Below are 24134 nucleotides of genomic sequence, written 5' to 3' on the forward strand. Positions count from 1 at the left end.
GTCAAGCAGCCTCTGTGGAAGGAGAAACCAGTCGATGTTTTGAGTTGAGACCCTGCATCGGGATTGAGAGAGAGCAGGAAAGATTGCAGTATGAGGCAGGGTGATAGGTGGAACCGGATGGGGAGGGGATGATGGACAGATGGAAGCGGATTGCGGATGAGAGGGGAAAATTAGGTGGGTGTGTGGGAGAAAGAGAACACCAAGGGTGGGTAAAGAACACAGGTTGTCTCCATTTACAAGCATTTGGTTTAAAGGTCTTTTGAAAAGATTGTGGCTGCTATTTTACCCCCCGTCCCACTTGCTCACCCTCCCCCCGTATCCCTGGCCAACATTTATCCCACTACTATCCTGACATTTTTAAAACAAAACATTATGTCCTCATTACCACATTGCTGTATGTGGGAACTTGTTGTACACACACCTCTGCCTCGTTTCACGTGACAACAGACTGCTCTTCAAGTCAAGCTTCAAACCCTTGGACTGTCCTGAAAGCAGCTGTGTATAGATGTAGAAGCTAGTCTTTCTTTGCGTTAAAGCTTCAATGATTTAATGCACAGGACCTCATTCCTAATGCAACCCCGGTGATAATTCCAACCCCTCCCCCAAAAGTTTTCAGTGCCTCATTTTAGACGTCCTTTCTGACAGCCTATAAATACCTTGTTTTCTTGTAAACCACCACAGGAGCAGATGTATTACAGCGATACAGGGCAGGGGAGTTCCTTTGGAGTTTATCTTTTTCATGTGACTGGCAGCAATCTCTGAGTTTATTTTTGGTATGTAGAACAGTTTGCCGTCTTCCTTAGAAATGCCCCGCAATAATGGACGAATTGCACAGGAATCCAGATTTGGAAACCTTTCCTTGGAAACAAAATTCTGAAACTTCACCGTTGCATATCCCAGTGCGTAAGCCCCCTTTAAATTACTGATGTGACATTCTGTTAATCCAAGCCATGACCTTTCTACAATCCTTGCTTTGCATGTCTGTTTACCAAATGGGCATTCACCATGTCGGCTGCATCTGTTTTACCAGACAGCTGGCCACATTGATAATTAATTAACCCTTACTGCTTGTGTTAAAGGTTCCTTTGCAAGACTCTGCATTTTGATTTATTGAATACGAGTTTACACTGTGCCTTTTGGTCCTTTTAATTTATTGAACACCTTTGCTTTATTCCATGAACACACTTCCATTTACTGTTAAATATGGGAACTAGGTGGGACAACGGTCTTGAGGCAGAGGATCAACCATGATGTTATCGAATGGGAGAGGGCAGGGTCAAATGGCTAAGTGGTCTACTTTCGTTTTATGTTCCTAAGTGCTGGAAATACTAGCTGAAATCATGGGTTGAGGGTGCTGTTTATGCAATTCATCATTTTATTAAAATTTGAGCTAGCAAAGTCAGATGTCAGTGCCCTTGTAGTTTTGCAATCAATGTGTCTGCTTTCAAATAAAATACAGAAAGTGCTGGAAATACTCAGCAGGTCAGGCTACATCTGTGGGAAGAGAAATGGAGCTGACATTTCAAGTTGAAGCCCCTTTGTCAGAATTCACTTTTTTCAGAAGGGCGTAGGTTAGAATGCAAGAGGGGAGTGGATGAGATAAGATCTCTTTATCAATCACATGTACGTCGAAACACACAGTGAAATACATCTTTTGCATAGTGTGTTCTGGGGGCAGCCCACAAGTGTCACCACGTTTCCAGTGCCAACATAGCATTCCCACAGCTTCCTAACCTGTACGTCTTTTGGAATGTGGGAGGAAACCGGAGCACCCGGAGGAAACCCACACAGACATGGGGAGAACGTACAAACTCCTTACGGACAGTGGCTGGAATTGAACCCGGGTCGCTGGCGCTGTAATAGTGTTACGCTAAACTCTACACAAGGCGATCAGTGTCACATTGGCAGTTAGCAATGAATAGATCTAGAAAGGGTAATTAGCCAGAGGGAGGTATCACGATGGATCAGGAGTGCTGAAGACTGGTGAAAGAGTCCACAGTTTGGGGTGAAAGTTCCTGGCCAATGAAATGGTCTCAGAAGCAGCGAAGAAGAGCTCAACGTTATGTCGAGCTCCAAATTCATTGAGTTGGGGATGCAGGGGGATGAAGCTATGGCCTCTGCTGAGGACTGATTGCTTGGGTTCAGAGAGGGGAAGATCAGAGGGATGTTGAAGAAACGGCAGAGGTGGGGCTAGTGGTGGAGAGATGGGATCAGAGGAAAGAGGGACAGATCTGGAAAGATATTGGAGTGGAAGAGATGTTGGAGTTTATGGTCTCTGACATCTGAAAGGAAGGAGAAAAGTCATCTATTGCAGCACTGAATGCGGTGAAGAATAAAGTGGACCATGATAGCTTTGAAATAGAGTGAGTCAGTGTGGTTGCAGAGAGAGGCCAAGAGCATACCTGTACCAACACATAGCATTGAGAAGGGGCTTTGACCTGAAACATCAGCTTTGTTTCTCTTCCCACAGATGTGGCCTGATCTCAAAGTCAAAGCTGAGTTTATTGCTATATGCACAAGTACATATATGCACAGGTGTAATGAAAAATGTACTTGCAGCAGCATCAGAAGCACGCAGCATTAGTGACACAACATTCAAAAGTAAAACATAAATTATTGCATAAATTATACAAGAGAGAATACAATTAGAACAAAAAAGTCTGGCTGTTTCCAGCATTTTCTTTTTTTTTAATTTTAGATCTCCAGCATCTGTAGTTTTTTTGACTTTCGTTTGGTTTTAAATAAGACTGAAGGAGTTGATATTCACTGCTCAAGGGGAAGGGTAAGAGTTAACGTTAGATGTGTTAAATTGTAAGGGGATTGGACTGGTAAAATGCATAGAGGACGTGGGCAGGAGGACACAGATATAAGCTGCAAATGCGTAAATCCAGCAGTTAGTTTAGGAGAAATGTGTTTCTCTGGAGAGTTGAGAGAATGTAAAACTCCCTGTTGTGAGGGGTGATTGAAATGAGTAGGATTGGTGCTATTTGGAGGAAGCTGGATAAGTATGTCAGTGAGAGAAAGAGTTTTGTAAAAGGGATTAAATAAAATAAGAGTATAAGAGCAGGCACAGGATCTGCTGCTGAATCTACTTGCATCACCCTTTCTGGAATTATCACTTACGATATCAATAGTTCAAGAAACCAATGTAGTTAGTTTTCCATGGGGAAAATGGATTTAGAACAGAAAGTTAACTGATTCATGGGGTTGGCCAAAAGGTGGTCTCGGTGTGTCTAATTTGTTCTAAAATCTTCATCTTGAAACTTGCTATTTATAGATGTGTGATGTCAAGGTTACTGTCATTGGTCACTGTTCTATGAATTATGTATTTTATCTTGGCAGTAAACAGCAAATTCATGATGCAACTGAAAAAAATTAATTCTTCTAAACATAAATTATTTTGGAATGGAACAGTGGTGTGGATAATTTGATGTACTTTTTGATCAGTTGAGAGTATTCCCCCCCACCACTGATGAGCCAAAAGCATTTTGCAAAATCACATATTTTACCCTAGGGGGTACCTATATTTAGGTTTTAGTTCTGAGCTGGCCTTTACTGATTGGTTGATTTATTAATGTCTCAGAGGGAATTGGTAATCTCTGTGTAATTAAGTGTAGCCTTTGTGAAAAATTAAAACCACAGTTGCAAAGTGTGTCTGAGTTGCCACTGCGAATTTTAAAAATTGACTTAGAAAGCTGGTCAGAAATCTTAATATGCATCATTTATCCAAAGTAACTGAGTGACTCAATTACGTCACATTAGAGGAGTTAAAGGAGGAAAGAAATTAGGGGGGTATCCTATCATTTGTTGCTAGTGCTAAGTTCGTACAAGAGTTTCACCTGCCTGTTATGTTCTCTTTCCACGCACATGGTTCCATTTGATGTCAGTGGAACAAGATGTGGAGAGGTTAAGTATAGCTGGTGGCACATGCTGCAGGTGGTATTTGGCGCCGACGGCCAAAGAATAATTTCTGTCCTACTCGACCCATTGAAACTTGTCTCTCCAAAATCTGGTCAGCACTTTATTCAATTGCATTTTGAATATTCCTCTATTCTCATCGTAGGGCCATGCCTGGTACATTATTCCAAGTATTCATCGTTTCAACAAAGACGTCTTTGTGATACCTATTTATTCATGTTCTCTAATGCTGCCGGTTTGATTGATTGTATCTTGATGAGGATCTCTTTGGGATGTGATGTTAGATTTCTCTCAGGGCATCTGCCTTGCACTTCTGGATTCGTTCTTGGAGGTTCGGTGGTTTCTTCTAATCTGTAAGCAATGTAGGCATATTAGCATAGAAGGTTGGAGCAGGTGATGCTAATAATCCTTGGACTCGGTCTATCCTTCCACTGACCAATCACAGTGCCAGTATTTGAAAGGGAGTGAATACTTGTTGCTGAATTGGAAAATGGACGGGAAGTAGAGGGATCAGCCTTGATCTTATTGAATTGTGGAAAGGGCATAGGGCTTACTCCTGCTATTCAGGACGGACAACATTGTATCATACTCCTTGTATTATCAAAATAGTTGTAAAACTGCAGTGTAACCTCAACCTGGGTTTCACTGTTTTACTTTCCCCCCAGCACTTTGCTTGTGATTTGAATATCAGCTAATTCAACACTGTTGGGTTTCTACACAGGCAATAGGAGCAGGGGAGGCCACTCGGCCTCTCAACTCTCTCCTGCCATACAATATGATCGTGGGTGATCTGCTCTGGGCCTCACCTCCTCTTGTGTACCAGTTTCCCACAGCCCCAAGTTCCCAACTTTTTTTTTCAAAAAATTACCTACCTCCCCCCTTAAATATCTCCAGTGATTAAGCCTCCACAACCCTCCAGCATAAAGAATTCTAGAGATTCACCACTCCTTGTGAGGGGGCAGAAAAGATTCATGAGGATATTGCCTGGACTGGAGGGCGCGAGTTATATTCTCTTTGCATTTCATTCAACTCCCCTCAGAATCTTAATTTTAGATTTCCAACACCTGCGATATTTTGCCTGTAGACGCCAATGCATTCCTGAGGGTTTTTCCCCTTTGGATGAGGGGATAAACTGAGGCTGTGTGCGCTCCTTCAGGTGGGTAGACAAGATCCTTGGGCAGAAGTCGAAGGAGGCTGGGGCACCCATTTCATGTGTGCATTTGCTGGCGCATTGCCTATATCATAACAATAACTACACTTCAGAAATCGTAAACTACTTTGGTGTATCCTGAGGCGCTAAAGGAAAGTAATTCTAATTATTGTCTCTCTTTGAGCTGTTGGAAAATGGAATGCTGATGCAGCCTGGCCTGTGTGAGATCCTTTGCTGTTTTTGTTGCACCGCATGCAGACCCTGCTGGTAATGATGATCTAAATTTGATTTTGCACCATTTCATTCAAGTGGATTTATTAAAGTACCTCATCACCTGAATTTTCCCATTCTGAAAACCTCATCACAATTGGAACTACAGATGGATTCTTCATTCACAATGCATTTTTGGATTCCTCAAAAAGATGAGTTCTATTAATCTGCTGCTGAGGTAGTAATGCTGAGATCTTACAAAGTCTCCAAATCCATGATCCCATTTCTTCACATAATAGTGTCAGATTGTAATTTTAGTTCATCTTTTTTAATAAATTGTTTGTTACCTTGCACTTAATTGTTAGTTACATAGAACATTACAGCACAGTACAGGCCCTCCGGCCCACAATGTTGTGCCGACATTTTATCCTGCTCTAATATCTATCTAACCCTTCCCTCCCACGTAGCCCCCCATCTCTCTATCATTCATGTGTCTACCTAAGAGTCTCTTAAATGTCTCTAATGTATCTGTACCCACAACTTCTGCTGGTAGTGCGTTCCACACACCTACCACTCTGTGTTTAAAAAAAAAATAAACTTACCTCTGACATCCCCCTTATACCTTCCTCCAATCACCTTAAAATTATGCCCCCTCATGTTAGCCATTGTCGCCCTGGGAAAAAGTCTGACTGTCCACTCCATCTATGCCTCTTATCATGTACACCTCCATCAAGTCACGTTATGTGTGAGTGGTCATTGGTTTGCAATACGAGTTTTCCATAAACCATTTTACAATGTCAGGGCATGATGGCTAAAATCTTTGGCATGGTGAATTCCGTTCTGGGAACAGGGTGACTCTTTGACAAGCAGGCACGTGGTGCACCTATTCTGCTCATGAGTGGAAATGATGTGAATAATCAGTCTTGGTTGTGGCATCTGGGGGAGGAATGATGACCAGGGGATTTGCTCTTCTTTCAATAGCTAATATTATATTAAATCACCCTCATGCCTCCAAAAGGGAGTAACCTGCTGTGCTTGAATTGCTCTGCTGCTTCCATAGCTGTGTAAAACATAAGGCAATAGTTTCATTTAATGTCGTGTGAGAGGCATAGTGGTGTAAATTATGCTGTCATGTTTCAGTCAATCCAGGGATGCTGGAGCACCTACTGTTGCCTTGACACATCTCCTTACAAATGTGTGTTACCCATCTATGTCTTGCCAGGGTAGTGCCAATCTTATTCCATGCCATGGCATCCATCATTGGCCTTGCACTAACCGCTGTGCGCTTGGCTAGTTTATTCCCTTTTGAAGAGAGATTCTTGCACCGTTGGCCTCCTGCACAGCTTTTATATTCAAGGACCTCTTAAATGATTTCTGCTTCCCCTTGGCCATCGGATTTCTGAAAGGTCCATGAACCTCGTTATTCCGCTTGCACTATTTATTTATTTTTGTAAGTTATAGTAATTTTTATGTCTTGCACTGTTCTGCTGCCACAAAACAACACATTTCACGACATATGTCAGTGATAATAAACTTATTCTGATTCTGAAAAGACCGTGGTTAGAACTTGCACTGCTCTCTCTTGGACTTCCCTAAGCATTGTAAGATGCAAGTCTATCACAAATTACTGAAATAAATTTGGAATATAGAGTTTTTATTAGTAAAGATGACAGCTAGATTGTCATTGAAACCCACCTGGTTCACTAATATGGGGAAGGAAATTGGCTATCCTTGCTCAGCCTGGCTCCTGTGCTGTTCTAAGCCATTTAATCTGGTTGATTCTTATCCAGTAAGACCATTTGAGGGGGCACTTACTCCATTGGGATGGGCAATAAATACTAACTGAGCTGGTGATGCCTACACAGCGAGAATGGATAGATAAAATGACATTCAGCCTTGCGCACTGGTATATTCCTCTTGCCTTGATTGATTTTGTTCCTGTTCTCCCTTCACAGAATGGACACAGATTTTGACAAGGTACCTCCGCGAGCAGCTGTCCAAAATTGCTGAATATTATCATGGTCCTGTTGGTCAAGGTCCTCCACCCACAGCAGCAATGCCTCCTGAGGTAGAGCAAGCAATAAAACAGTGGGAGTACAATGAGAAACTGGCATTTTACACCTTCCAGGTAGGTTGGGTTGGAGTCTTTGGTTGGACAGGTTTCAGAAGGTGGTGTTTCCCCACTTGCCTCCAATTCATCTTCCCCTAAGATGCCTGCTCATTATATTTGATATAAAGTAATGAAATATATATTCAAAGTCATACAGTTTCATTTTATCCCTCCAGTCCTTGGGCTGTGTTGCGTGTATCATGATCCAGCAGATTAATTGCTCTTCCTTGGAGATGCCAGGATAAAAAGGTGAACATATATGCGCAGAGAAAGATTCAAGAAACAGCAATGTCTGGAGTGGAACATCTTTGCAATGAAAATTTTTTGGATAGTGTGGGGTTGTTTTATTTGGAACAGAATAGACTGAGCTGGTAAATTGTTTTGATTTGTGAGGGCTAAATATTGGTGAGGACACCAGGAATGACTCCCCTGTTCTTGTGCATCCTTCACAATAACCTGAGAGAGCAGATAAATTGCCTGGCAGTGCTGCATCCCCTCAGTATTTCATTGGCGTGTCAGCCTATTTTCTTGTGCTCAAGTCTCTTTGCATGGGGTTAGAACCTGCAGCCTTCTGACTCTGAGGTGGGAGTGCTAATCAGGGGAATGAATCTTTTTAAAATCTCTTAAATTTGTCTCAGACTAGTGAATTCTGTCCTTGTGCCTCCTTTTCTTGTCTAGGTCAAATGGATTACTTATTTCAACTTAAATTGTAAAGATCAGTTAGCGGATCAGAAACTTCTACATCTAGTTAGCCTTTTACTTTTTAAGCACACAGGGCTGTCAGAATTTGGAAGTTTAATTTTTTTTTGGGTATGGAATTTAATCAAACTAGTTATCGGATACGCTTCCATGAAGAGCTGCAGATGGATGCACACCGCAGATTTCACTGGAGAATAGATCTTTGCAGCAATCCTCTGCAACTGTTTAATTGTGTACACAATCTTTAACCATCTGGTTATTGGGACCTTAGGAGGGAATGGAGTGGTTAAATTGGAGAACATTAGAGCATGTTCCTTTGCGAGGGTGTCTTGTCTGTAAATCCAAAGTAATTTTAAATGTAAATGTGATTTTATTTATCTCCCGTCTTTTATGTTCAGCATTGTCACAGATCTGTGATCAAACCATGGTAACGTAGACTGTTCTGCTGGAGCGCTTGCATCAGGTTTGAGAAGAAAGGAGAATCTCAGAATATTTCTGACACAGAAAGAAGCCATTCAGCCCATCGAGCCTATGCTAGTCGCAAAAAAAACTATCCAGCTCAATCCCACTTCCTAGCACTAGGTTTGTAGCCCTGGAAGTGATGGCCCTTCCAAGATGACCAAGTTATTGTATTGTTGGGCAAACTAAACTTTGTTTTCAATCATAGCCCCCTATATTTAAGTCTAAGCCATTAATATACATTACAAGAAGCAAGGGACTGAGTACAAAGCCCTGTGGAACAGCTTTACAGTGATGGAAACACTTGTCAGTCATTACCCTCTGCCTCCTGCCACAGAGCCAATTTTGGATTCAAGGTGTCATGCTCTGTAGAGTCATAGATTCGTACAACACAGAAACTAACCCTTCAGTCCACTGAATCTATTGCTGATGTCAAGCACCCATTTTCACTAATCCCATTTCTTTTGCTCTCCTCATTCCCATTAACTCCCCCAGATTCTTTTGCTCGCTTACACATTTGGTGCAGTTTACACCAGCTAATTAACTCATCAACCCACAGGTCGTTGGGATGTGGGAGGAAACCAGAGCTCCCAGGGTGAACGTATACGGTCACAGGGAGAACATACAAACTCCATACATAACATCCGAGGTCAGAATTGAACCTGGGGCAGTGGTTCTATTAGTTGTGCCACCCTGGGATCCCATGGACATAGTCATAGAGTCATACAGCATGGAAGCAGGCCCCTTGGCCCAACTGGTCCTTGCTGACCAAGATGCCCCATCCAAGCTAGTCCCATTTGCCAGCATTTGGCCCATAACCTTCTATACTATTCCAATCCATGTACCTGTCCAACTGTCTTTTAGAAGTTGTTATTATACCTGCCTCAACCACTTCCTCTGGCAGCTCATTCCACATACATGCCACCTTTGTGTTTAAAAACAAAACACAAGTTCCTATTAAATCTCTCCCCTCTCATCTTAAGCCTATGCTTCCAAGTTCATGATTCCCCAACCCTGGGAAAAAGACTGAGTGCCCCATCTTTTTTTTTTGACCAGTCTACCCTGTAGGACCTAGTCAAAAGCCTTGTTACAGTCCACAGAGACTACGTGAAACATACTGCACTCTTTGACAATCCTCGTTAGCACCTGAAGAATTAGTCAATCTAGTCAGACATGTTCTTCCTTCAAATCCATCCTGACTGTCCATCATTAACCTGTGTGTGTCTAAATTAAAATTTGTACTTCTCTCGTGGTTTCAGTGCCCACCACTGAAGTCAAACCAACTGGCTTGTAATCTCTTGGTTTATTCCTTCACCTTTTTCAAACAGTGATACAATATTAGCAGTCCTATGATTCAAAATGTTGTGTGATTGATGCATTAAGATTGTGCAGGATATTTTTAAGATTGGCTCTTCATTTAATGCATATCTGCTATTAAAATCAGGCTTGAGTAATGGAAATTTCTCTAGGAAAATGGAAAATCCTCTGGGACTTGGCCTTATGACTATCCCAATTAAATCCTTCCACATTGTAAGGTGCTAATTTATTTTCTGTGCTTCTCTGTCGTTCCCAGTGTTAGGGCTGATTCACTCCACTAAACTTCTGGGTGCAAGGATTTGTAGCTGGTTTGAGCATGTTGGATATAGAAAGGTCATGTGTATGCTCTATGATGGATATTCAAGAAAACTGCAGATGCTGGAAATCTAAAACAAAATAAGAACATGCTGAAATTACTCAGTAGTCAGGCTGCATCTGTCTGAAGAGAAACAGAGTCAATGTCATAGTTCTGACGAGGGGACTCTGTAATGGGAGTCTTGTTCTAGAAAAGAGCAGGGAGTACTGGCTTGATGCAACCCTTGTGGTTGTGATGCCTTTTTGGCATCATTATCACTGCACTAAGTGAGACATGATGGGCAGGAGATGGCCAATTTAAAGTACAAAGTGGTGGGTACACCTTTTACTGGGAAGGCAAACTGGCAGAGGAACACTGCGTTTACAGTGAGAGTTTCATTAAGACTGAACTGGTCTGTCCCTCAGCAACCACCCCCCTGCCCCCGTGGAAATGGTGAACGTTCACTCTATGGTCTACTAACACATCACGGTCACCTATTTTCTACTGCTCTTTGCTTCGTCTGCCCATCATCCCCCTCCTGACCTGGTTCCATCTGCCAGCCCCTGCCTAACCCTAGCCCTCCCTCTCATCTCTTTATACCAGCTATCTCCCCTCTACACTCGGTCTTGATGTAGGATCTCAACTGGAGACTTCGACTATCTGTTTGCCTGACCCATGAGATCATAAGAGATAGGAGCAGACTCAGAGTCTGCTTCTCCATTCAATCATGGCTGATTTTTCTTTCAGCCCTAATCTCCTGCCTTCTCCCTGTGTTCCTCCAGCTGTCTGTTTTTTGCTCCAGGTCCCAGCATCTGCTGTCTCTTGTGTCTCCACATTATGGTCATCAGTGCATATTCCCCAAACCTGGAAGTTTCAAATGAACAGAACAGGGCATCAACAGAAAGCATTGCCCAAGAAGATCAATGCACTACCTGCCAAGGATCCCACAAGTCACCATGGAGACAACCTGTTGCCCCTCAGTAGACAGAAGCTGTAAAGTATCTGCAGCTTATGTGCCATCTTGAAATGTGCCATAATTGACAGTTGTGATTGGTTGAGTGAGCTAGAGCTTTTCTCTTTGGAGAGAAGGAGGCTGAGATGTGACTAGATAGAGGTGTACAAGTTGATAAGAGGCACGGATTGAGTGGACAGTCAGAGACTTTTTCCCAGTGCGACAATGGCTAACATGAGGGGACATAATTTTAAGGTGATTGGAGGAAGGTAGAAGGGGGATGTCAGGGGTAAGTTTGTTCTTTTTTTCTACACAGAGTAGTGGGTGCATGGAATGCACTGCCGGCAGAGGTTGTGGGGGCAGATACATTAGGGACATTTAAGAGACTCTTAGGCACATGAATGAGAGAGAAATGGAGGGCTATGTGGGAGGGAAGGGTTAGATAGATCTTAGAGCAGGATAAAATGTTGGGACAACATTGTGGGCTGAAAGACCTGTACTGTGCTGTAGTGTTCTATGTTCTGTGAAAAGACGTAGCTTCTCTACCAAGAATGGCCAGGACTGATTTGAGGAGCGAATTAACCGCAAATGTAGGGTGTTCCCGGGTTAGAAACTCCTCGGTTCATTGCTGTTCAAAAAAAAATGATACTATAGGCTCTAGAAGACAAAGGTCCAGCAAAAAACCCACAATCCAAAGAACAGGCAGTGGATGGAGAGAACACAGGGACTCGGCAACAATGACTGTGATGATGTGGGCAGGTTCGTCAGTGTAGTCGAAGCATGTACAGTCCAAATATCCGCATTGAAATCCTAAAACTCAGTGGTGAAGATCTTCAGTCATGAATCCACAATCTCATTGTTCATGGCTGGGCAGAGGAGGATAGACAGGGAATCTAAGAGATCCTATAATTGTGACCTCCTTCAACTAAGGAGACAACTCCTACTGTGGGTCTATCTCGGGAAAGCCATCGTAAGGGCCTTCCTCTCATCTGTTTTCTCCTGGTGGCTGAAAAGCTGTTCCCCAATTGCAGCGTGGCATCTGTCCATCCAGAAGTACGGTGGACATGATCTTTACTGTGTAACAACTCTGAAAGAAATGTGGGGAGCAGCAACAGATACTATACATCACTTTTTTTCAGCCTATCTAAAGCTTTTGACTCCATCCATCAGAAGGACAATGCACCACCCTCCCTCCTTAGATTCAGTCGCCCATACGGTCTTGGTTCAACACCTCATCTGAAAGACATTGCCCCTGACATGGACACTCTCCCTGGGTACTGCATCAATGTGATAGTATAAAATTTTGTACTCAACTATGTGGGATGGGACTTGGACCCCAAAGATGGCTCGGAGATGGATGAATTATCCACTGAATTACAGTGAAAAGTTAGCATATTGTTATCCTTCTGCTAGCACAGAATGCCTACCACCACAAACCGTCTCCTTCCATGAGCATCGCCAAAAATTGAAGCAGCGATTTTGACTTTTTATGCAGGTAGTTTTTTTCCCTCACAAGTGATGGGGAGTTTTTCCCAGCAGTGTGAATGGGGTAGATTAAATTTCAGCAGGAGCCCTTCTCGTATTAGAGTGGCTTCATACAGAAGCTAGTCTACAACATAAAAGGGGATGGCATTGCAAATTGGTTGGAAACTCACAGCTGTTGAGCAAATAGGGCTTAAAGGAGGAGTTTTGGCTTCAGTTCCCCTTTTCAAAATTGAACCGTTAACGAAGAATTATTATTAACGCCCTAACTGTTTCTCTTTTTCAGTTGGGTTTGCTTTTGCCAAGATATTTGTTCGAGCAGTACTTTGCAGAGTTGTTGTGATGGTGGTGGACTGACTCATTAGGTAGATTCTTAACTACAAGCTCAATGTTCAAGGAGGGAGCTCTCAGCTGTTTCAATGATCATGCCTTTTGTACATTGCATGTGCTGATAAGATTCCTTCAATGATGAGTGTTACAAAATATCTTTATTTTTTACTTCACTGCACTGCACCACCAAATTTTTAAACCAAAATATTGATTGCAATGATAACTTGTGAAATAAGACTAGCAGAATTGGAAAACCTATATTGATTTTATTTATACATTTACGTGGGGCTTTGGAATATTGGTGGCACATGCATCAAAGTCTGCATAAAATCTGGTCTGTTTTACATTGGGAATTAAAGTGACATGCCCTAATGGGTTGGTTCGGAATATTACGCAGTTATAGATTCAATCTCCATATATTTCATGGGTTGCAATGTTCATGGATTACGGTCACAATACCTCATTGTTCCCACTTGCATAAATAAAATTTCTAGATTTGTTTTTGAGCCAGTAAACAGGAAAAAAAACCCTTTTCTCCATCCAGCCCCCTCATCCCCTCTCTATGCAACCCTTGGCTGAGAGTCAATCGAGGACACAGTGTGATCATGCCAGCATTAAACATGGCCCAATTCTGCTTTAGAAGTTGGTCAATAATATATTTGCTTAGTGAAGTGAAAATTAGGAAATTAACAGACCACCTCTGTGTGATGAGCCTGGCCAGGTGTTGTGTGAAAAGGTTCTTCTGGAATCTTAAAGATGGAGGACTCAGGACAAAGGCTTTGGATTCTAAACGTAGTTTAATCACAAAGGCAAACATGGGGACAGAATGAATAGGAACAGATGCACACACAGACAGGACACGAGGGGGGAATCACAACGAGGATCTCACACACACACACACACACACACACACACACACACACACACACACACACACACACACACACACACACACACACACACACACACTACAGCTTATCAAGGGATAAACACTTCAATGCCTGAATACCTTGACCCAGCAAGCATTGGCCCTAACACTCCCTGGAATCTGAATAAGATGCTCCCAAACCACGTGGTGATGCCCATTCTTACCAGTGGTCTCTGCCACGTTGTCTCACTGATCCTGGGACAATCGAAAGAGAAAGACCAGCGGATTGCAACACTCTTTATAGTGCTAGGAGGCTGGGTGGAGCCTAACCAGGTGATTTAGACAGGCTAATGGTTTGGAGGACAAGGACAAAGCTGCCTGCCACGGCCAATGGTCAGGCAGGTTCAGGGACAAAGGTGCCTCTCCAAAGCCAATCCCTATGCCCACACCTGATGGGTAGGGTGGAGCCACACCTTGCTTGACAGTGGTGTCACTTCTGATCCAAATAGCAATGCTGTCCTCCGACCAGCGGGGTCAGTGTTGTTACAGTCACGTGACAGCCATGTGCTCTCATACTACACCAGGTCAGCAGAATGTCTGTGTGTTTAACAACCCCAAGGAATGGTCATTGATTCCTTGGATTTTTAAGTTTTCTTTCTGAGGGTCGTCAACCTGAAACATCAACTCTGTTTCTTTTCTCCACAGATGCTGCCTAACCTGCTGAATATTTTCTGTTAAAATCCAGTTATATTCATTGATAAATATTCTGACATGCACAAAATTGTGACTGGTGTTAAATTGTGCTAATCTGACATAACGTATGCATTTCACCAATTATAGGATTGAAGTCTGGATCTTGACAGTCCATTGTTGATCATGTGTAGGGAGATATGGATGGAACTATTAACATTACAGCATTCATGCAGTCAGGTACCATTACCTTACTGTCAAGAGTTTGGTTTCACACCTTGTTCTCCATCGTTCCTGTTTCCCACTAAATTTTTCTCCCCATCAGTAGCCTGTCTGCACCTAAGGGAAATAACAGTGAACTTCTAATACTGTTGTCAACTCTATGCTGGTGTACGTAGAGGATGGCAGAAAGGGTGCATTGATTGGGCTGCCTCTCCAACACCTTGTCAAGACCTGGCCCAGAACCTGGCTCTCTCCTTTGCTTGGGCTTTCTTCTCTCATCCTCTCATGTCTTGGATTCTTAGAGTTATACAAAATGGAAACTGGCCCTTTGGCCCAACTCATCCATGCCGACCAAGATGCCTATCCAAGCTAATTCCATTTGCCTGTGTTTGGCTCGTATCCCTCAAAACCTTTCCTATCCATGTACCTGTCCAAATATTTTTTAAACGTTGCAATTGTACTCGCCTCTATCACCTCTTCTGCCAGCTCGTTCCATATACCCACTGCCCTCTGTGTGGGAAAAGCTTGCTCCTCAGATCCCCTTTAAATCTTTCCCCCCTCACCTTAAACCTAGGTGGTCTAGTTTTAAACTCCTTTACTCTGAGAAAAGAAAACTGTGACTATCTACCCTATCTATGCCCTTAATAATTTTATAAATCTCTTATAAGGTACCCCCTCAGCCTACTTCTCTTCAGGGACGAGAGTCCCAGCCTACCCAATCTCTCCTTATAACACAAACTCTCCAGTCCAGGCAACATCCTTGTGAATCGTTTCTGCACCATCTATAGCTTAATCACCTCCTTCCTGTGGTGTGGCAACAAGAACTGCACACAGTCCTCCAAGTGCAGTCTAACCACCTGTAATAAGATGTCCCATCTCTTGTACTCAGTGCCACGGCAGATGAAGGCAAGCACGCCATACACTTTCTTCCCCAACCTTTGAGTGCTCATGTTTTATCTTTACCCTCGTCCTGAGTTGAGTTGGTGCTTTTGATGTGCCGTGCTGATTCTGTGTGGGGCAAAGGTCAAAGTTTAGGGGTGATGTCCAAACCAGCAAGGAGAACTGGAAGAACACCAAAATGAATGATGTGGACATGCCAATGAAAATAATATTAATTAACCTGAACCAGCTGCAAATGACCCATCTGGCGTCATTTTGCTTCTGCTGACAGTTGCAATAAGAGGAAGTGTTCAACCGATCAGTCAGCATCTGTGGTGAGAGGAACAGAGTTAACGTTTCAGGTCACTGCCCCTTCATTAGAACTGGAATCAGCTGGGGATAAACAAACAAGTTGTAAGATGCAAACAAAGGGAGAGGAAACGCGGAAGGCAGGATAGATTAAATGACAAAATGGAGAAAGGAGACAGGGTAGTAATGGAACAAGTAAAGGAACAGAGGCTGATCTGATGAGGGTATAAGTCAGAAAAACAGAATCATTATCTCAAGAATCATTATGAAAATCCTAGTCATTTTCCAGCAAATCATATTACATCCTTCTAGATTGAAAATGAAGTTCAACAGTTATAGATAATGAGCATTTTCACATTGTATTTCCTGTTTTTTTTTCAGCATTCTGTGTTTTTCTTTAGTAACCTGGTCGGGCAATCTTAAAGCTCAACAGACTATGTTGCAAGAGCATAAACTCTGGAAAATAAGCATCAATTCAAATAGTCTTGATGCAAGGTTTTGACTTGAAGCGTTGATAATTTCTCTCTACTCACAGATGCTGCTTGACCTGCTGAATTCCTCCAGCAGATCGTTTGTTGCTCCAGATTCTGGCATCTACCCTCTCTGGTGTCTTCAGTTCAAATAGTCCTTTGGAGTAGGATTAAAGCAAAATACTGCAGAAGTTGGAAATCTGAAATAAAACTGAGAATGCTCAGAAATACTTAGCAGGCTAGGCAGCATCCACAAATAGAGAAACATGGTTAGCATTTCGGGTGGATAACCGTTCATTGGCATCCAACTGCGGGATCTGAGTATTTTTGACACCTTGTGGATTACTAACACTGTTGGTAACAAGACTGTGTTTTGTGCACTCTTTAATTTTGATAATTAGCACCATTTCTGTAATATTATTTGCTTCTCTTCCCCTCGGGAGTTGTTGCATCACAAGAGAAAAGGAGTTTGGTGCTGACTGAACTTTAATGATCCTCCTTACCTTAGCTGCAGCTATAGTGCAAGTATTCTATGAAGTACGCCTTGATTACTTGTTGGGAGCTAAGCTGTTTGCTTGTAAATGACCCACAAATTATCCAAGAGAAGCCCATTTAACTTGCAGCCGTGTCTTGTTGCAGGATGGGATGTTGGAAAGACATGAGTACTTGACATGGATCCTGGAGGTTTTGGAGAAAGTCAGACCGGCAGATGACGAGCTCCTTAAGCTGCTGCTGCCTCTTATGCTGCAGGTAAACAAACTGAGCATTTCCTCTATGAAGCCAAATCTTTTGTAATGAAGTAGAATGAAGAAAGATTATTTAACTTAACCAGCTGGTGTTGTTGGCTCCAGGTTATTTACAAAGCTCTATTGAACTCTCACTATCTTTAAAACAAGAATCTACACAAACTTTTGTTGCTTGATGTACAACACACAGGAATATTGGAGATAAAATGTCATTCAGGTGAAATACTTTCTCACTTAAAATGAATGTACTCAGTAGATTATTGAATTTTTGATTGTTGGATGGCCTTTAGATCACATTTGGCAATTTTATCAAGGTTGCATTTAGTGACACCACTATGAACAAACAAAGTGGGTAACTTTCCTCTCAGTTGAATTGGGTGACCACATTGCTGTAAGTGACAGACTGATTTTAGAGAGAAAATAACCATCAATGGCAATGCTGTTTTCCATTTCCCCCACCATCAACGTCACTGGGGGTCACAATTCAATAGGAGCTCAACTGGACAAGGCATTGAAATACTATAGCTATGAGAACAAGTCATAGGCAGGATCTTCTACTGTGAGTGACCTGTTTCTTAATGCCCCAAAGCCTGTTATACCATCTACAAGACACAAGTCATGAGCGCGATAGAATACTCTCCACTTGTCTGGACGAATACAGTTCCGACTCTCATGAAGTTCAACATCATCCAGGACACAGGAGTCCATTTTATTGGTACCACACCATAAATGTTTATTCCCTCCACCATTTGTACACCATGGTTGCAGTGTGTACTGTCTGCAAAATGCATTGGAGTTACCCACTAAGCTTCTCTGACAGCACCTCCAAAACTTTCAACCTCTTTCAACAACCAGGGCACGAGATTTTCCAACAAGGGCAGCAGGCACCACCACTTGCAGAGTGCCCTCCAAGTTGTGCACCCTTCTGACCTGAAAGTTTATCGCCGTTTCTTCATCGTCGCTGGAGCTCTGTCCTCAACACCATTGTTGGAACCTTACCATTAGAAGGACTGAAGCAGTTCAAGCAGGCAGCTCACCACTGACTTCTCAAGGATATTGGAGGTTGGATAATAAATATTGCCCTGGGCAGCAATAATAACATAAGACCATAAGGCATAGGAGCAGAATTAAGCCATTTGGCCCATCAAGTCTGTTCCGTCACTTGATCGTGGCTGATTTATTATTCCCTCTCAACCGCATTCCCCACATCCTGGAAATGAATAAATAAAGATAAAATTAGATGCAATTATCCTTGCATTTCAATAGAAGTTGTTTTGGAGTTGTATGCAGGCGTGAGCAGCTGGTGTGGGACTTTTATTCCCTCAGAAATACGAGAGAACCGGTTGGACTTGTGTGGCAATGTGACATCTTTGCAGTCACGTTTACCGATCCCAGGAATTTATTTCCAGCTTTGATTTTTATGTAGTTTCAACTGTCAATCTGCTTTAGTGTTTTCTGGAGAATAATGGGGAGATTCTGCATTTTTAATCCAATAATGCAACCACTCCAGTAATGTACCTTTTGTGCCTGGGGAGCAATACTCAAAAAAAAATGTTAAGATGGTCCTATTACCATTTTGCCCATCTCATTTAGAACCTTTGGCTAGATGCACATTATGGCTTATAGAACACAGCACATAGAACAGTACAGCAAAGGAACAGGCCCTTTGGCCCATGATGTTTGTGCTGAGCATGATGCCAAGTTAAAATAGTCTCTTCTGTCTGCGCATGATCCATATCCATATCCACTCCCTGCATATTCAGGTGTCTGTCTAAAAACCTCTTGAATGCCACTATCATATCTGCTTCCACCACCTTCCTTGGCAGCGCATTCCAGGTACCCACACATCCCTTTTCCCCTTCTCACCTTAAAGTTATGCCCTCTAGTATTCAACATTTCTACCCTGAGGAAAAACAGTTTGAATGTCTACCCTATCTAGGCCTCTCATAATTCTATAAACTTCTATCAGGTCTGCCCTCAGCCTCCGCCGCTCCAGAGAAAACAACCCACGTTTGTCCAACCTTTCCTTATACCATGTGCCCTCTAATCCAGGCAACGTCCTGGTGAACCACTTCTGCACCCTCTCCAAAGTCTCCACATCCCTCCTGTAATGGGGCGACCAGAACTGTGCGGCCTAACCAAAGTTTTATACAACAGCAACATGGAGAAGTGTTAAGTCTAATTTTCATATAGTGGGTGGTAAACATATGGGACCAGCTGCCAGAGGAAGTGGTTGAGGCTGGAACATTAGATACATTTAAGAAGTATGTGGATTATTATATGGATGACAAGAGTTTAGAGGGATATGAGCCAAGTGCTGGGAAAGGGGATTAGCTTGAATATGTATCTTGGTTAGCATGAACACTTATGGGCTGAAGGGCCTTCTTCCATGCTGTACAACTGTATGATTCTATAATGCCATGCTTAGTCATGGAAGGAAGTGGAAAGAATGCAGAAAAATGGGTCTGTTAATTGCCAAAATGCGACCTACCACTGACTGATCCCTTTCTTTCTTTCAGTATTCCGAAGAGTTTGTCCAATCAGCCTACTTGTCCCGTCGCCTCGCTTATTTCTGTGCCAGGAGGCTTTCTGCACTGCTGAGTGAGAGCTCTTCAAACCTTGTTCCTGCACATTCACCTCATATGATCATTGGACCAAATAACCCTGCACTGGCAGCCCCTAGTCCTGCTGCTCCCACTGCCGTCATGAGCCCGGTGCAGTCAGCCCTCTCCGATTTTCATTCGTGTCCACAGCATCGTCCTTTAGTTTACGGTCTCAGTTGCATGTTGCAGGTGAGTGACTCCTCCAAACTTGAGAGATCTGTGTCTCAGCATTGCAGCTCCACAAGGGTTTTGCAAGTTTTTGACTGTTACCTTTGATAGTTGGTGGAACCACTTAGTGGAGGCAAGAAGATGGAAAGTGGCGGGAAGATGTCATCAGACAGGTCATCAACCTAAAAAGTTAACCCTGCTTCTCTCTCCGTAGATGCTGCTTTACTTGTTGAGTGTTTACAGCATTTTAGGTTTCTAGCGTCTGCAGTCCTTTCATTTTCATGTTTAAATTGTAGTTATGTTTAAGCCACCAAAACAGATCAAGTAGCTATAATGTTTGTTTACAGATAACAGCACCACTTGCTGGTCGGGGGTGATTCTTCCAGGCAGAATAGAGTTCTGCACAGGTTCTGATCAGTAAGTTTGTGTTGACGGTGCACATAGAAGAAATCACACCTTCAGTATTTAATTTTTTGATCTCTGTATAAGAGCAATCCAGGCAAATTCAATGGGCAATGAATGCTGACCTTGAATTGTCTACTGATCCCAGGTTTTTATAACCAGATTTGACTTTTATGCAATTTCAATTGTCAATCTGCTCTTGTCTTTTCTGGAAAATTAAAGGAAAATTCTGATTTTGTAATCTAGTTGCACAATAATTGGTAATATGTCTTCTGTACTTGGGCAGAGATACTTGAGAACAATGAAGGAAGCCTCAAGTCAACCACACATTGAGAGACAAGAGTCGTGCATCAGTTAGATTGGGTATCATTTCCCTAAAAAATCTATTATCTAATTATTTAGTTTATACAAGAGGTTTGATCATTTTTCCCAGTACTAGAATATTCAAAATGCAGATTTAATGAATAACTTTTATTACTTGCAATGTTGACACTCGAACTCCTTGTTGCTTTTGGTAACTTTTTTTTGAGGATTCTCCTTGTGCTCATTCACAAAGTGATGGGCCTTTTCATTGATGGTACAATGCAAAGCTCATGACTTGGCCTCAGCAAGATCTAGAACCATGCATGATCAGTCCCTTGGCATTGGGAAAACTGACATTCACAGTACTTGGTTGAATGGCAGGGGGTGGGGAGGGAGAAGTGAGGTTTCATGCCAAGTGTGATTGTGGAGGAGAACACTCTTAGGCAATCCCTCAGGCTCCTGGATGACTTGCTTCCATTCCAGATCTCTGAATTCTGAAGTATGTGAAGACTCATCTACTGACTCTACTGCAAGTCAGCAGGAGGTGTTTGATGGGGTGGGTTGGATGGGATGTTTGGTGGACGATTCATTCCTTCTGCTGCTTGTGTTTGGTCTCCACATGCTACTGTTATAGAAGCTCGGTCTACTCCATTCCTTCCTGTGTGCTTCTTCTCCAAGGGTTTCCACGTGTCAGAAAAGACATTACATTTTCTCAAGGAGATTTCGAGAACATCCTTGTGAAGTTATCTCTATCCTCTTGGAAATCTCTTGCTGAGTTCTTGAGTTGAGTGATTGTTCTGGGAATCTAGTGTTGGGCATGTGGCTGATGTGGCTCATGCACAAGAGCAGATTAAACCATGATCAGAGCCTGAATGCTGGTCTTGTTTGTCTGGGAGAGGATGCTGAAACTGGATTGCCTATTTTGCCAACAGATGGAGAATTAGGTAGTGAATGTTGCTGTGTGGATCGCTAGTTTCTTTCTATGAAGGAGATTGGATAAATTCCACACACAATTATTCTCTTCTTTGTCCCTGTCCTAAACTTAAACATCCCTTCCTCTGCCCCACCACTGTATACAAGCTCTCCTCTCCTTTTTCAGACAATCACAGATCACTTCTGAAGAGAGAGAAGTGCACAAAGCACTTGTAATTGAGCACTTAAGCTGACAATCCAACTCAAGAGGCTCTTAGGATGTGATCGTAAATGAAAATGTAATGTGGGGGGGGGCAAATGGGGCAGTCTAATGAGTTGTGATCTTCGACTGACTCATGATATCCATAATCTTGGGGAGCTTGATGCATGCATCAAATATAGAAACAATTCATGCCTTGCTTTGTGAGGAGGCTCTTGCTCAGGAGTTGTAATCCAATACAAAATAACATTAGATCTGTAATTGACATTGCTTTTGTGACCATGAAGATGATTAACACAGCCGTGGCGTTTTGATGATATTCATTGTGTTCTCCCACGTAACGTGGACGAGAGAAAGAAAGTTGTTGTCATCTATCTGATAAAGGATGTGAATAGAAAATGATTAATCGCAGAGAGCAAAGTGGTAAAGTATTACAGTTATCTATATCTGTGGTATGGTTTATACGAAGTGCATTACAGTTCCCAAGTTTGTGGAGGGACCCGCAAGGTCTTTTGATTTCTGTATATGTTGATTTATCAGCATATTGTAGAACTTTTGCTCTGAGCTTCCTGTTCCAGAGATTTGAGCACTACAATTAGACTAACACATTGATGTGGTACTGAAGGAGGGCAGCATTGTTGAAGGTGCGCTGTCTGTAATGAGACCCAGTCTGCTCCCTTGGGTGGATGCTGTGGGATTACAGAACATTTATGACACTGAAAGAGGCCACGTGTCCCATTGTGTCTGCGCTAGTGGAAAAATAGTGACCCAACCTTATCTCACCTTCCAGCATGAGGCCACAGCCCTTTAAGTACAGGTCTTCACCAGTTTACGAATGCTCGACGTATGTACAGCCTGTACATATGAGCATTTGGGAGACTGGCGGGATGGATTTGCTGACTGCAGGCTTCTTCTGCTGCCTGGGAACTCTGTCCATGGCCATATTTCCGACGTGAAATGTTTGGGTTACGAACCATTCACAGGAATGAGTGACAGATCAAGTGGACAGTCAGAGACTTTTTCCCAGTGCGACAATGGCTAACACGAGGGCACATAATTTTAAGGAGATCGGAGGGAGGTATACCATAGAACAATACAGCACAATACAGGCCCTTCGGCCCACCATATTGTGCTGACCTTTAAGCCTCGCCTAAGACTTTCTAACCCCTTGCTCCCACATATCCCCCTATTTTAAATTCCTCCATATGCTTATCTAACAATCTCTTGAACTCGACCAACGTATCTGCCTCCACCACTACCCCAGGCAGCACATTCCATGCACCAACCACTCTCCGGGTGAAAAACCTTCCTCTGACATCTCCCTTGAACTTCCCACCCATTACTTTAAAGCAATGCCCTCTTGTATTGAACATTGGTGCCCTAGGAAAGAGGCGCTGGTTGTCCACTCTATCTATTCCTCTTAATATTTTGTATACCTCTATCATGTCTCCCCTTATCCTCCTCCTCTCCAAACAGTAAAGCCCTAGCTCCCTTAGTCTCTCCTCATAATCCATACTCTCCAAACCAGGCAGCATCTTGGTAAATCTCCTCTGCACCCTTTCCAATGCTCCCTATAAGGGGGATGTCAGGGGTAAGTTTTTTACACAGAGAGTAGTGGGTGCATGGAATGCACTGCCTGCAGAGGTTGTGGGGGCAGATACATTCGCGAAGTTTAAGAGACCCTTAGATAGACACATGAATGATAGAAAAATAGGGGGCTATGTGGGAAGGAAGGGTTAGATAGAGCAGGATAAAATTTCGGCACAACATTATGGGACGAAGGGCCTGTACTGAGCTGTAGTATTCTATGTTCTAGGAACGGAATGCTGTCGTAACCTGTGGAGGACTTGTCTGTCGATGATCTCACCACTTTAAAGGAGAAAAAATGCAGGGGAGATTTATGAGGATATTGCTGGGACTCGAGGGACTGAGTTACGGAGAGGGGTTGAGCAAGTTGGGACTGTTTCATTGGAGTGTAGGAAAATGAGGGGTGATCTTGTCAAGGTGTATAAAATTATCAAGGGCATAGATAGGGTAAATGCATGCAGTCTTTTTGCCAGGGTTGGGGAATCGGGAACTAGCAGGTATAAGTTTAAGGTGTGAGGGGAGACATTTAGTAGGAACCCGAGGGGCAACTTTTTCACCCAGAGAGTGGTCCGTTATATGGAATGAGCTGCCAGAGGAAGTGGTTGAAGCAGGTACATTAACAACATTTAAAAGGTACTTGGACAGGTATATGGATAGGAAAGATTTGAGGGATAAGGGTCAAACGCAGGGAAATGGGACTAGCTTAGGGCATCTTAGTTGGCATGGACCAGTTGGGCTGAAGGGTCTGTTTCCATGCTGTATGGCTCTATGAGAATAAGGTTGATTCTCTAGTGACCTGCCTGATGCATATCAGTGAACTGAGTCATTAGATG

General features: G+C 42.9%; 1 protein-coding gene across 1 annotated transcript in view; it reads left to right on the forward strand.

The window, feature by feature from the left end:
- The window catches only part of LOC127571939 (mediator of RNA polymerase II transcription subunit 12-like protein), a 499625-nt gene that overhangs the window by 61292 nt on the left and 414199 nt on the right, over positions 1-24134 (forward strand). Inside the window, exons 6-8 of the mRNA XM_052018705.1 lie at positions 7234-7406; positions 17000-17110; positions 19626-19898. Coding sequence (XP_051874665.1) covers positions 7234-7406; positions 17000-17110; positions 19626-19898 — 557 coding nt within the window. The remainder of the gene's footprint in view (positions 1-7233; positions 7407-16999; positions 17111-19625; positions 19899-24134) is intronic.

The sequence above is a fragment of the Pristis pectinata genome, chromosome 6 (assembly GCF_009764475.1).
Source record: "Pristis pectinata isolate sPriPec2 chromosome 6, sPriPec2.1.pri, whole genome shotgun sequence".
Lineage (NCBI taxonomy): Eukaryota > Metazoa > Chordata > Chondrichthyes > Rhinopristiformes > Pristidae > Pristis > Pristis pectinata.